General features: G+C 38.4%; 1 protein-coding gene across 4 annotated transcripts in view; it reads left to right on the top strand.

Moving 5' to 3' along the window:
• WWC3 (WWC family member 3) overlaps window positions 1-14,921 on the top strand; it is a 98,498-nt gene that overhangs the window by 21,417 nt on the left and 62,160 nt on the right. For all 4 annotated transcript variants that reach the window (XM_085052346.1, XM_085052367.1, XM_085052339.1 and 1 more), the window contains exon 2: window positions 14,163-14,272. In XM_085052346.1, coding sequence (XP_084908472.1) covers window positions 14,163-14,272 — 110 coding nt within the window. The remainder of the gene's footprint in view (window positions 1-14,162; window positions 14,273-14,921) is intronic.

The following is a 14,921-nucleotide window of genomic DNA, read 5'->3' as shown; positions in this document are numbered from 1 at the left end:
AAAGAAGAAAATCTGGGAAGAGATTTTAATTGGAATTTCAATGGAAAAAAAGTTTTAGGGAGTATATATAGTTGAGAATATGACTCAAAACACAGTAGCTTGTTTCCTTCACACACTCTTCTTTTAATGGTTTCTTGGTCAATCAGTCATTTCACGTGTTTTAGTAGTTAATTTCCTTCATGAATATCTAGTTACTTCCTACACAGCTCTGGTGTGTGGGGTTTTTTGTTCGGTATTTTTTTCTTTTTAAACAATGTTAATGGATAAATGGATTAATTAGTTGGTTCCCAAACATGTTATCTGTGTCTGTATCCTATAGTGTTAGGTCTTGACCTTCCATGAGCATTGAAGGAAGTGTTTATATTGGGGATTACACTTCTGGGGGGTTACAGTACCACTACCTAGCAATGGATATTCAAAGGTACTTTTGATGTTTCAGTTTTTTATTTGCTGTATACCTGAGTTTCTCAGAAACTTTTAAAATAAGGCTTTGTTCTTCCTTTGAACCTTAGGAAACTCTTTAACATATGGATCCTGGTACCTCAGTGGTCTCTTCTCGAGGTGCTTTTGTGATGCATCTTTTGTGATGCATGAAAAACATTTTTTTTCATGTTTATTAAAATTGCATCGCCAGACATAGACCAAGCACTGTAAAATGCCAGAATTCATGTTTGCATTGCCATTGTTGTGAAACTGTCCTTTTGTAGCTGTTCTGATTTTGCCTGGGTGGGTTTTTTGGTTCTTCTTCCCCCTTCCTCCCCTCGATCCAAGTGAGGCTTAGTATGCTCATAGTATACTACTGCAAGTTCGGCTAATAGTTTGTTACGAATAGTAGGAAATCTTGCTCACCTCATTCCTCTTCTACATTGCTTCTTTGCTCGTCTGATAGCAAAATAAACTCCATTCAGTACCCTTGGGAGCCCCTTTGCTACTTTCCCCTTTCTCCATTACTTTTTTTGCAGTTCTGGTATGTTGAAGTGTACCTACTCTCAGTTTACTGTATGATCCGTTGAGTGCTAGAAGTAGTTGTGCTATGGAGTGATGAGATTACGCAGGTTAGGGCAGCAGAGGGGGACACATTGGAAGGCAGCAGGGACCTCTCCAATTCAGTGGTACCAAGCTGTTAATCAAGCTTTCATATGAAACTGCAGGTGGGATTTATGGTATAGTTGGAATGGAGAGCACAGAGGAGAGCAGAGGGAGAACAGAGCCATGTTCAGAGTCTCAGAGCTGAGGGATGTAGACGCTGCTTCTTTCTTTCCCCATCCAGCCAGATAGGCTGTGGTCTGTTCACACAGCTGCTGGCCAGTCCCTTCTGCTTGAGCTCTGCTGTTAGTCCTTCTTGTGCTTATCCTACTTCTCTGTCTGTGCTGCATTGGATCATTCATTACTTTCCCATTGCCGCTGCCTTTTCTTTCAGCGCCTGGTTCCTATGTTCCTCATTCTTTTGTATCCCTGTGTACCCAATTCCATGATGTTCAGGTGCTAACAAGGGCTTGCATTGAGCCTGGAATGAGAAAGTGACTTCCTAGTCTCTTTCCCTGGGAGGAGCAGGGTTGTACTGGAATTGTTTTTCTGGAGCTGCTCCTTGCAGCTGGAGCAATCCTCTCGGATGTCCTGAAACACTGGGGTTGAGTAGCTGCATAGCCAAGAGAGGTCCTGAGAAGCTGGCATATGTTCAGTGGAGATTAAATCTGCAAAGACCCGAGCTTCTGTACTTCACTGAGTTATGATGAGCATATGCAACAATATTCTCCTCTTCAATTCCCTTATACCTTCACCAAACTTGAATGTTTTTCCTTGGGGATACTAGGATACCTACAAAATTCAGGTCCCAGGGTTAGCAATGCTGAGATTATCTAGGAAACTGTCATAAGAATTGAAGCAGGGGGGTGGGGAGGGGCGGGACAGCATTTTTCCTGTACTTTATTGTTTCAACTGGCAGAGCTGTTTTAATTGACCTTGCAAGAGATGAGAAGGAGGCACACCCTGAGGAGGGAGAACTTCAGCCAAGGCAGCTCTACTCTAGCAGAATAAAAAGCAATAAAAAATTGCCTAATGAGGGAACGCTTACCTAATGAGGGAATGCTTAATGAAGCGTACCAGACTTCCTAATGAATGGGTATCATTGCATCATAGTAATGTGCAGATGATACAACATCATGTTGCTGCAGACTTTAGACACCTGCTGCTTTTAGTTTGTTGATATACGGTGCTTCCAGATAAAGAATTCAGATGCTTATTCTGCAATGTACATATTTTCAATATATAGAATCACTGCTCTTGTCACTATGGAAGATATGCTCTAGGTCACCCATGAGGTTGGGCTAGATGCAGGGATTACCAGATAAAATTTTGTGGCTTGTATTATGCAGGTGTTGAATTAGATGATGGCAGTGAGTTACTGACCTTAAAATATGGATCTGGACAGCTGGGGCTACTCTGTGCTGCCATGGTGGAAGTTAGGGGCTTCCTGTGGCTGACTTCCTCGAAAGCTCAGGGCAGAGAGGGAGGGAGCTGAAGCTGTCTTTCTACTGCTCTGAAGCTTTCCTTCCTCATACTGGAGCTGCTTTTGGATGTGGGGAAATTGAGCACTGTGTGTTGAAAATATCTGCATTTACTAACTGCAAAGGAATGCATAAATATAGAAAAATATGCCAGTACAGCTTATTCCCAAAATATGTTACTATGTGGTGCAAGGGACCTTTGGCTGAGCAATATCCAAAAGGAAACTATGGAAGAGGTGCCTACCACGTCTAGAGAGACTTGTCATTTGCAAATGATAATAATAATGCAAACCACAGAAGTCAGTTTCCTGAGTTGCTGTAAATGTGTGTTTTTAGCACTCCTTTTCCAACACAAATGTAGGAAGCTGGCAAAGTAGCTATTTCAGTGCTCTAGAAAAGTTTACAGTGAAATAATCTAAGGAAACGGAAGCCTCTATTTTTAACATTCTCTGTCATGGGAGATGGGGACGAAGAAGAGGAGGCCATCTACTGTTGAACTCTCTTCAGTATCTTACTATAAATTTAATCTGATTTCCAGTGCTTTTTTAATGAATAGGTATTCATTGATGTTCAGTTATGTTCAAATTAAGATCACTGTGGGTTTGATGGCACAATCTGTCTTCTAGAATTGTGCTTTATTTCCTGCTGACTGGTTTTTACTTTCCAGTTTTTTTGGTATATGTGAAATTTTATACTCTAAAATAACCCCCAACACTGCTTGTGCATGCTTTACTGTTTGATTTATTTTCTTATATCAAAAATTAATTTTTCTGAGAGTTTTAAATGGTTTTTTATATTGCGTTTGAGCAGATTCTCTTTTTTCATACTGCATTATTATAATTCATTAGAAGTACATTATCTGACTGGATGTCTCTGGATTTTTTCACAGAGTATTTTTTATTGTATATATGTAAAAGCGTGATAGTGAAGTTATGAGTAATTCCTCATATTACTTATTTGGAACTACTTTATTAGTCTAGCTGGAAACTTAAATATAATATGTTGTACAACTACTGGCAACCATAGAAGTAATAGCATGAAACTCCATAAGTTCAACCTCTTAAAAATTTCAGATGAACATAAATCTGTAAAACTAACTTTGGGTTGTATTACTGAATTACTAATATTGATTGGGGAATATACTGCATTAAATTGCAAGGTCAGCATTAAGGAAGACTGTAGGAAGCAAATGTATTTGGGGAATGATAATAATGGTAGGATAATTGCATATTGGGAAAACAGGGGCTGGGCTAAGTTTTCCTAAAAGCTTGAAAATTACTGTCTGGCAAGGGTATTAACCTGGAGTGTGGAAGTACTTCTAAGAGTTTAAGGGCAGGTTTTAGAGAATCTTCTCCACAACACCTGTATTAACATTATATATATGTAGATAATACAAATTCTGTTTGTGACTGGTAGATAGAGAATATTGAGAATCAATAGTTTAGAAGTTATGTAAGCTAACATGTCATAAAGTGTAAATAATTTGACAGCTGTATAATTTTAAAGGCAAAGAGTGAGTTGTGGAGAAGGAAATGTAGCAAGGCGGCAAATCATTGGAGAACCATTTCTTTTTTCCTCAGGCAGTTATTTGGCTTAAAGAAATAATTTTACTTTGCAGGGTGTTGTTGCTCCATTGGTATAAAAGCAGCAAAGATACTAGAGAGATAAAATTTCTTTTGTTAGTTCTCCTGATATATTTGGAAAATAAGACATATTTGAAGCACAGTTTTCTTTAATGGGTTTATTTTTAGACCACCTTTAATACCTTAGAGATAATCATTAACTGTTTTTGTGATACCACTTAAAATATGGAAGTTTGAAATAAATGGGTAGATTGAGGATGCTAACATAAACAATAGTCATTAATGACTTGGCCGTCACCACTTCCAGGCTGCTGAAATATGCATCCATATATGCTTGACTAAGGGTCTGTTACTCCTGGAAGAGTGGAAAAACCTTAAATAGTGAGGTGACTGATGTAGACCAGTGCTTGCAAGAAATGGACTCTGAAACCAAAAGCATCAAAGATCCTGTCAACATATTTCCACTTCAGTTGCTTAGTACTAAGTCAAGCTCAGTAACTCTTCAGGCAAGTGATTGAAACAGTGCCCTTGGATGCAGTGTGGACAATGGACCAGGGCCTTCTGGCCTGGGGGAGCAATTGGGCCAATTCCCTCTGTCCCTCAGCCCAAGCTCTGCCTGCTTGCACAGATGGAATTTGCACAGCTCAAGGCAGAGCCCAGACTGAGGAGATCTGACTCTGCAGCACAAACTGGTTAAGCTGCAAAGGAAAAAAAACAAAAAAAAACCTAAAGTCCACTTTTCCCCCACATTGTTTGTCTGTTTCTGCTTAATTTCTCTAGACATGGTTTCTGGTAACTTTTAACCTGTGTTTTCTCTTTCATTAATATAATTGAATAATACTTATTGGTGAAAATAGTCTCATGAAAATAATTTCAGTGAAATTTAGTTGAATATACCCCAAGTATAGTAAGTTTTTGGAGAACTGGGACTGAAAATGTTTTAAAACATTAGATTAATTAAATTTTCACTGATAGTTGTGTTAGGCTTGTTTGTGCATGTAAGCATGATAGATGTCTGTTTCTAGTATCATTAAACTTCAATTTACCTGTAGGGGAACATTAGCTATGTAGCCTTTTCTAAAACATTGTTTCTCTCAGACTACAGAAATAAAAAAATCTCTTTAGCTGATGTTTGTTGCCATGTTTTCTAGAATGATGGACCTTAGTATGAGGGAGATTTTCACAGAATCCCAGAATAGGCTGAGTTGGAGGGGACCTACAAGGATTGTAGAGTCCAGCTCCTGGCCCTGCACAGGACTATGTCCAAGAGTCACACCGTGTGCCCAAGGGCATTGTCCAAATGCTTCTTGAACTCTGTCAGTGCTGTGACCACTCCCCTGGGAAGCCTGTTCCAGTGCCCAACCACTCTCTAGGGAAAGCACCTTACTCTAATATCTAACCTAAACCTCCCTGAAAAAATGTCAGGCCATTCCATTGGGTCCTGCCACTGGTCACCAGAGAAGAGATCAGTGCCCCTCCTCTTCCCCTCACTGTGAAGTTGTACTGTGATGAGGTCTGCCCTCAGTCTCCTCCAGACTGAACAGACCAAGTGCCCTCAATTGCTCCACATACAGTTTCCCCTAAAGGCCCTTCACCATCTTTGTTGCCCTGCTTTGGACACTCTCTTACATCTGTCTTATATTGCAGTGCCCAAAGCTGCCCCCAGCACTGGAGGTGAGGCTGTCCCAGTGCAGAGCGCAGCAGGACAATCCCCTCCCTTGCCCAGCTGGCCATGCTGTGCCTGATGCCCCCAGGACAGGGTTGTCCCTCCTGGCTGCCAGGGCACTGCTGACTCATGTTCAGTTTGCCATCGACCAGGACCCACAGGACCCTTCCCACAGTGCTGCTCTGCGGCATCTCATTCCCCAGTCTGTCCATACATCCAGGGTTGCCCCACCCCAGGTGCAGAGCTGGGCACTTTGCCTTGCTGAACTTCATACAGTTGGTGGTTGCCCATCTCTCTTAATTTGTCATGGTCTCTGTGCAGAGCCTCCCTGTCTTCGAGGGAGTCAACAGCTCCTCCTAGTTTTATGTTGTCTGTGAGCTTGCTTGTATCCCTTCCAGTCCTGCATCCACTGGGATGTAATTTGCATATATACTTCAAGATTCTAATGTTAACCTCTATGCATCTTCAACTACTTGCCTTCTAGTCAGCTCAAAGACTACCAGTTGATGTAAGATTCTCTCTTTTGCTGAGATTTGTCTAAAGTGGTTTAAAATGTTCAACAAAAGTGTTTCACAGTGCTTTCTTTATTGAAGAATGTCGAAGTTAAACTTCAGTCATTTGACACTTGAATTGTATTTAGATAAATCAATAAATTGTGTGGACAAATCGTGTGTGTTTATGTGTGTACATATATGTATATGCACACACACATGCATATAGTTATTTCCAATCTGGATAATTGGTAAAGAGGAGTGATAATTTAAGGGAGGGGAACACCTTCAGTGGTGCAGAGGTAACTGTTACAAATGTGCAGAAACTTGAATTACCATTGGCTGTTAGAAAGTTGTCAAAAAATCTCTGCTATAATCACATAGACTTCAAAATTTTGAGGAAAAGTTTAGTGTGGCAAGGTCAGACTTAACGGTAACAAGGTAGTTAATGCTGGTGTAATCTTTCTGGATCGAGGACATCTGAGGTTAGCAAGAGAACATAGTAGATGGGCAGACAGTTCTGAAGAACTTTGCACTTTTGCTTCTCCGCTGCTCTAGTGAGCAGTGATAGCCAATACATTTTAATAAATTGGAAGTGAAAGAGGCAATGTAGTAGTAAGGATGTTCTAATCTTTTTTGATATGAATTCAAGTGATCCTGCAAGAGTCTTCAGGAAGTATGCCATGCATGTTAGTGTCTTGCAGCATTTAAGACCATTTTACATATTTCTTACTGAGGTGTAAAGCTTCTTTTAGCCCTTCCTTTTGTTCTAACACGTGAAACTTAATGGACTTGAATTTGGAGTTTTATATCCAATTTTTGTTCCTCATCTGCTGGGGACTTCCCTTTTCCTGTCTGCTTCATTTTCTTCCTGCTTTGAACTCCTCCCATTATTCTTGTTCATGTGCAAAATGCTTATTACTAAGAACTTGCTGGTAAGATCTTGCCAGATGCACTTTTTCACCCTTGCTCAGATGACATCCATTGGGAAAGTGCAAGTGTTTCCGCCTCATCTGATAGCTCCATACAGAAGTTGTAGTCAGCAATCAGAAGTGAATAATTTTCTGTGTATAGGCATATACTTACACACAAGCACATATAGAGTCCTCTGTGCAAGGATGAAGCACTTACCGCCTCTCCCACTGGCTCTTCTACAATGAGTTAACTGATGGGCAGGATCATGGTAAAATAAGCTAGCCGGAAATCTATATTTGCAAGCCAGAGGAGTCTTTGCAAAACTAAGGTTACACCTGTCAAGCAGTTTCTTAGACAGAACTGAACGTAGAAATGGGTTTTAGTATATTCTGAGGATGTAGAAATCTGAAAGTGGGATTCTGACAGAGTTGTGGTTTGCAGGATGGAAGAAATAAATGGAAAAATACATGCCTGGCCTTTACTGACTAGGACCTTGATTATCAATCAGAGGTAGTTGGAAAATGCTGCTATTCACAGATGTTGGTTAAAAAGTTATAAATGTTGATTCAGAATCAGTGAAACTGGATCACTGCTTACTTGCTCACTCTAAAGCTGTGCTGTGTCTACACATGTAATGTCATGTCAGGATTCTTACACAAGTGGAAGAATTCAGCTTGCTTCTCAAATTTTGGAATTCTCTGTTAAATCTTCTTTATTGTTTAGTTAAGGCTTTTGATTCTTACTCATTTGGTTTTAGGTGGTTTTTTTTTTTTTTTGAGTCTCAAACATTATGGAAAGCCTTGAGAAGGTCTTGTAAATATTTAGAGATTTTTGAGTAGCACTGGCAGAAGAAAATGTGTAAATATTTTGCATATTACTCTTTCTAGCAAAGAGTATATTCAATATAAAGGTGCAATTTGAAATCAGTTTGGTATAACTAGTCTCCTATTTTCCCCTCCTTAACTGTCTTATCTGCCACATATCCTAGCTGTTTTCCTCTTATGGTTTATTCCCAGCTGCCATATATAATTTTGTCTATTTTCTGCTCTTGATGTCGAGTCATCTGCTGTCCAGTCTGCCTTTTTCCAGCCAGTCCCTCCAGCAATTGTCTTTGCCCCACTGCTAATCTTGGGTTTTGGCTGGTGGCTTTGTACAGTTGCTAGTCACTTTGGGCTATCTATGTGTACACAAACTAAGTTTTAAAGCATTCATGGACAATCCTACTTAACCCCTTTGCCCATTTTTTTACTGTTTATCCTCTGCAAAAAACCCATAATAAATTGCAGAAACAAAAATAGTTTTCTTAAAAGCACTGACTTTTAACCTGGCTATGATTTTTGAGAAAGGCATTTTTGTCATGTACATGAAATGTGGGTATATTTTCAGCAAGAATTTCCCATAATATTTGTGTGCTGAATTTGGATATGGATCATAGTTGCTGTTAAGAAATGGGTAGCTTCTGGGAAGATTTGGCTGCTTGTGTGGAACTGTTTCAGCAGTTCCTGAGCAGCCAGAGAAGTTATGCGAAAGCTGCAATTCGACATAGCATTTTATTTTATGTTTCAACATACTGAGGCAGTATTTTTCAGCTGTTTTGATTTTGGAGATTATGATAAAGGGTAAAACCAAAAGTATATTATTTGTCTACTGTTGCCTGTTAGTAGATGTTCATTGTTTCTAGAACAGTGAAAGGGAAGAGGGTGTCCTTGGGTACATTTCTTAGAGGTGTTTAGAGACAATATAGACTGCTATTATTTGTTGTAAGTTAACAAATTATATAGGTTCTCTCTTACCTGTGTAGGTTTACATATGTTTTGCATCACAAAATCTAATTGTTTAAATTAAAAAAAAGGGTCTGCTAGTGATCACACATTATCCTCAAACTTTAGGATGTTGGTTTATTACTGTACAAATGGCTGGCTAACACCATCCTGTGCCTTCTGTTTTGCACATTGATACATTGATGTATGCTGTGTTCGCTTGTGTTACTGTAAATTGAAGAAAATACACTGATCGGACAGTATTAACACTCTGTCATCAGCTTATTTGCTATTGAGAAAAAAAAAGAATGAAATATAATAACAACAACATAAATAGAGGCAAAACACAGTGTGGTCTTAAAAAGACTGAATTTCAAGTGACGGTTAGAAGAGTTGGTGCTGTTATTTCTGTGCTGTAGGGTACCATTTCTTTTCCAAGAGAAATGTATTCCAGCAATGACTCTGATCGCAAGTTATGTTCTTTAAATCTTTGTCCTGAGCACAGAATTTCGTTTGTGTAAGTTTCAGTCTGGCCATCTGTGTTGTGGATTTATTTTAATGAAGGATTGAGTAGATGTTCAGTAAGGTATTTTATTCAGAGTCTGAGGTTAAGTCATCTAGTAAAATGAAGATACATACTTTGGCTTAAGAAAAAGGTTAAAAGAAACTTGTGCCCTGAGAAGATACATACAGTTTGGTGAACTTTGTTGTACTTTTGACTAAGCAGTTGGTATGTAATTTGCCAAAGTCTCTATTTCAAAATCCAGTTCATTTTTTTGGCTTGGCTGCTTGCAGAAAACTGAGTGGATGGAGGACAGATGAGGAGGAAAGCCATGGTATAGTCCAGAGTGCTGTAACAGGGGATGTGGAGTTCATGGTGGCATTTACTGCGAATGGCCCGTGTCCCACTGGTGTGTGCTGCCCCGGCATGAGGCTGCGTGGGTCAGGCTGGTGCCTGTGTGTGCCCTGTGGAGGAAGCTCCTTGCTTCAGCAGCTGGGCAGTGTGTGCCTGACGTGTCCCTGCCCTGCTCGGGGGGCAGTGGCTGTTGGGGAAGGCAGCCTGCTCAGAGGAGGCTGCTGGGGAGTCATGGCACAGCTCGGTGGCTACAGACCCTCTCTATTTCTCACAGAGAAGGTCTTGGTGCCCAGGCCAGAGCTATGGTGGAGGATGTCAAATAAGTGCCTCCAGGACTGCAGTGTGACTTATAAAAACAGTATAATAACAATCCTCCCATTCTCCCCCTCAGTGTAAGCAGCTCTTCTTACCAGTGTCTGGGAAACAACAAAAGAATAATTTTCTGTTCCTGCTCAATTTCTTGGTTTGGATTGTTTGGGGGCTTTTTTGTTGTCTTGGTTTTTTGCTTTCTCTGTGCAGTTGAATGGAATAAGAGCCATGATACAAGACAAGAGTGTTAGTTGAACTTTATAATAATATCTGTAACTTAAATCTATGTTTGAAAGGAGGTAAGAAAAGTTGACTGAAAGCTATAAAATGTGTGCATGATTTCCTATTTTGCCTTTTCTTTTTCTTGCCTTGTGATGCTTCAGTAATATATTTGGCATAACACTTTCCTTGGATAAATTATTGCTAGATTTATCAGATTGTTAATTCTTTTCTAGTTATTCTGTTACTCGTTTTTAAATTGCATGGTGTTTTTCAGATCTCTAATGTGAATTAATACAGTTTCCTAGTCCGTAATCCGCATTTACCAGGCAAAACCATCTATCCCATTTGATGACGATTCAGACTGAGATCAGGTTTAAGTAAATTTTTTTCCTAGTTGTCTGTTGAGGTATATCAAGTTTTATTAGATATATTTTTTTTGCTATCGTACCTGACCAAAATCAGGAACAAAAATAAAACCACTGTTGGCAGCTGCTATGCTTGCGTCCTTCCCTCTGTCTCGTACAGACAGTGACTTTTGTTCAGAACTTGGTGGTTCTTTTTCATAATTGGCCCTCATGGTTAGTGCTTTCCTCTTAATCCAGGCCCGCTTTGAAAGGCAGGGTGACCCTGCATGTAATTTAGGTGTCTAGGCATTGTTTAAAAGAGGGTAACTGGTTTACAACAATATTTCTACTTTGGAACACCTTTTTGATTTCCTGTTCAAGATCTTGGAAAAACAGCCTCTGTTTGTCTTAATTTAGTTCCTCCCAGGGGAAGTTTTGCTCAATTAGACTTGGGGATTTCAAGCAGCCAGGGCTCTCTAATGTGGCATCAGGGCCATGGGAAGACTGAGGATTCTATCTAATATTTTCCAATGCCTTCTGTTTTTAGTGATCTGGTTCTGGTTTTGAAGGTCTATGACAATGAAGTTGCCCTACTCTATTTCAAACTGTGCTTTGGAAATGTGAAGTATTGTCTTTTCTTTGAACCCAGAAGCATTTCTTTATTATTTAAAGGCTGAGGTTTTCTGTGCTTTTTTTAACAGATGTATTTTTACCTTGTACAATTCTTTATAAACAAGTAGAAAAGATCTGTTTTATAGAACTTAAGCTAAATAAAAATAAACCCAGAGGGTAAAGCAGTATTTCCAGAAGATACTTAATTTCAGCAGTCAACTGCAGCAATTTGTGGCTGACCTCCAGTGTAGATATCTGCATCTGTTCCATTTTGTCTTTCTTGTTCTGAAAAGTCCTACTTTCCCTAACTGCCAAAAAACTAATCATGTCCTCAGGGTTGTGCTGGTTAAACCAGAGGGTATTTTTTCAGTTATCTTAGTCAAAGCAATTCAAAACACAGGCAGAAACTTCCAGTTCTTAGTTTTGTGTCTTTGGCTAAAGGTCCAGGTACATAGGTGTGTGACTGAATTGTGAGTCACTGTGACATTCTGCTTAGTCTGCAGGGAATCCAATTTGGAGCAACTTTGGTTATAGTTTAAAATGAGCAATGTCAACTAAATAATGGTCTGAATATCTGGAAGACAGCTTTTTGTGTGTTGGGTTTTTTTTTCCACAAGGCTTGCCTCAAAACCATCAATTAAACTGTTCACACATACTTTTATAACACTGTAGTGAAAACTGATTAGACCAGATGCATTGGTTTTCTTCAGTCTCTTTTCCAAAAAGTGAACACTGTCCTTGTCCTGGAAGTCTGAGTCCTGGTGGAATCACAGAGAGAATTGAATTAAAATTTTTGTTGTGTGAAAGGTTAGAGTATCATGTGCAGGTTTTATTTATGAATAAAGGGTGAAGGTTTGTTTATATAACAGACAAGCAAGTCTCATAACTCATTCCAAGGAAAGTCTTGTCTATAGTGCAGCAATTTAGGAGCTGATGTCTAGACTACTTTGAGAAATTGTAAACATGATGTCTTCAGAACAAGACCATGGGAGTTTAAGAAAAATGCCTCGTGTTGTATGTTTAATATTTGACTGAATTCCAGGGAGATCAGAAGTATTTTGGCAGTATCTGGTCTGCCTGACTGCTAGATGAATTACTGAGAGTGCATATGTCAGTTCCTAGTAACATTTTCTTGAATACAGCAGCTTTGGATTTGCATGATTACATGATGTAAACTCCATATTTGTTAGTAATGGAAAATTTTTACTTTAAATAATGGCACACAAGTTTATGTACATCTTCATCCTGTTAAATTGTTTATAAGTGTTGGAGAATCCACTGAATAGGATCAAGCTAATATTTGACCTGAACAACTTGATCTTTCTACTGTTGTGCAGAGCTGTTCAAACGTTACGTTGAAACTGGTAGCAATATTTTTTTTTATTCTACTACAATTAGTTTTGAACACTTTAATCTCAAGAATACTAAAATAGTTTTAGGAGGCAGGTAATTGCAGTTTTTGTGTTTGCTGTGTGCAAAGTTTGTGCTCTTTGTTAGTGGTTGAATGGTGTGCTCACTGCACCACTGGAATAGCTAGAATGGAGCTGTAGTAATATTTCCATCATTTGAAGTCTTTACCACTGGATTGTTCTCGTTGGTTTCATTTTGGGGTGGGAAAGGACTTTCAGGTTCAAAGACAGACATACTTTGGTTCAGACAAAGTTACTGTTTTATATAGGTTTTATCAGATGAAGTGCAATTATGAGTCCTAATGATCTCTCCATTCAGCAATGTATTTGTAAGCATAGTCCAAATCTGGTGTCAGAAAGCCTTAATTGGGTATTACATCATACAAATGGAATTACAACAAACAGTATTATGCTATAGATTATGCTCAGCTTAAGTCAGTCCCTAAATTAATGCATGTATTTAATGTTTGCAAAGTTTTCATCATTCTAGGTATTTTAAATACCTCAACAAATACATGAGGAAGGTGGTGTATCTATATCCCCTGTAGAATTGAAATTACTTTATTAGAGTTTGTCAGTAAATGAATTTTGTGGCAACTTTCAGAGGAAAACGTTATCCTAGGGGTTAAGTAAAGATTAAAATGAACATTTGGGTAATAGACTGAGTGTAAAGGCTTTTATATTTGTATCATTTATTCCTCCTAGTTTTTTAATATACCTTGCTGTTCCAGAGCAGTGTTGATTTAGAGTCTTTCTTTATAATATGGAACTCAGTATTTCCAGTGTTCCTGTCAACACTGACGTGGCTGTATTGATTTTCTGTTACCTACTGATCTATCAAGACTTTTCCTAGCAAGGGCTGTGATATTTTAAGCTGCTAGATAGTAATGCTGTTACTTATGAATTACTATTTCTGCTCTAATTGCTTCAGAATTTTTTCAGAAACATTTGTTTGTCTCCCTTATTTTTGAAGGGAAGGAAAGGAAGTAACTTGGATGTGTCTGGATCAAGAGAATAGTATTAATAGTTGGAAATGTATAAATGAAAAGAGGAAGTCTGTAATACAGTGCTGTCTTGAATTTTATGTTATTTTTTTTACGGACAAGCAGTTATGCTATGTTATCACCCTAAAGAAGCTAAAACCTGTAAAGCTTCTAGTAGTTTCAGCGGTGGTGAACTCCAGATTCACATTTATGTTCCTTGCAGTATGGGAGAAGAACTGGCAGGACTGCATACCATTATAATTAAATTGTTGTACATAGAAACTAGAGGGGAGAAGCTTGTCTTACCTGTTTGGGGAGTATCTGTCAGCATATGTAAATGAAAATTTATTTTGAAACTGTATGTTTGTAATTATCAGCACATTCCTAAGTAGCATAACTCGTTTTTGATCAACTGGTGAAGGTATCTTCAAAACATGTAATAACATTCATTGCATTGTAAACTCTCCACCTTTTGTATTTATTTGTGTTATTTTTATTTTTACAGGATTACAAAGCCATTGACATTTGCTGACTGTGTTGGTGATGAGCTTCCTTTAGGATGGGAAACTGTTTACGATCAACAGATTGGAGTTTATTATATGGACCACATAAATCGTGAGTAGATATATGATTGTTTTGAGGAATACTAGCAAGCTGATGTTAACTCTTGGCACTAACTTTGCTTCCAATATCATTTATACACCTCATGCTACAGTGAGAAAATGTATGCAAGTAATTTCTTGCAGAATTATATTTCTTTATCTTTCCTATGGGGGCAAAATTGTAAAGAATTCTATTTGTAAAGAATTTTACTGCCTATGATTGAATATATCATATAAAAATATATTGTTTTGCTTAGTCATTCTGTGTAATTTTGTTACTTTTTGTGATATGTCAGAAAGATTTTTGTGTTAAACTCTTGTAATTCCTATATTTCCAGCCATCCGTAGTTCATTCTTCTATATTGAAAGCCAAAATACATTCTGAGAGAAATGTGCTGATTTTGAATCAGAAGCACTATGAAATACAGTGATCTTGTCCTTGCTTAAGCAGTGCATGTTTTATGCTTTAATACAGTACAAAGTGCTATCAAAAAGACAACAGATATCCCTTTTGGAGACGAATTTTGATGTTTTCCCTTTTGGACTATTGCTGAGCTTTGTATTATCACTGTGATACATTTGCCAGTTCTGCTTTTAAAAAAAAGTCTTATCTTTATAGCTTTGTACTGCTGCTGCTCTTACTGTTGTGCTATCATTAAGCT

Source organism: Lichenostomus cassidix, chromosome 1, assembly GCF_008360975.1.
Source record: "Lichenostomus cassidix isolate B80296 chromosome 1, HeHo_3.0, whole genome shotgun sequence".
Classification (NCBI taxonomy): domain Eukaryota; kingdom Metazoa; phylum Chordata; class Aves; order Passeriformes; family Meliphagidae; genus Lichenostomus; species Lichenostomus cassidix.
The sequence above is the reverse complement of the archived record's forward strand: the minus strand, read 5'-3'. Positions and strand labels throughout refer to the sequence as shown.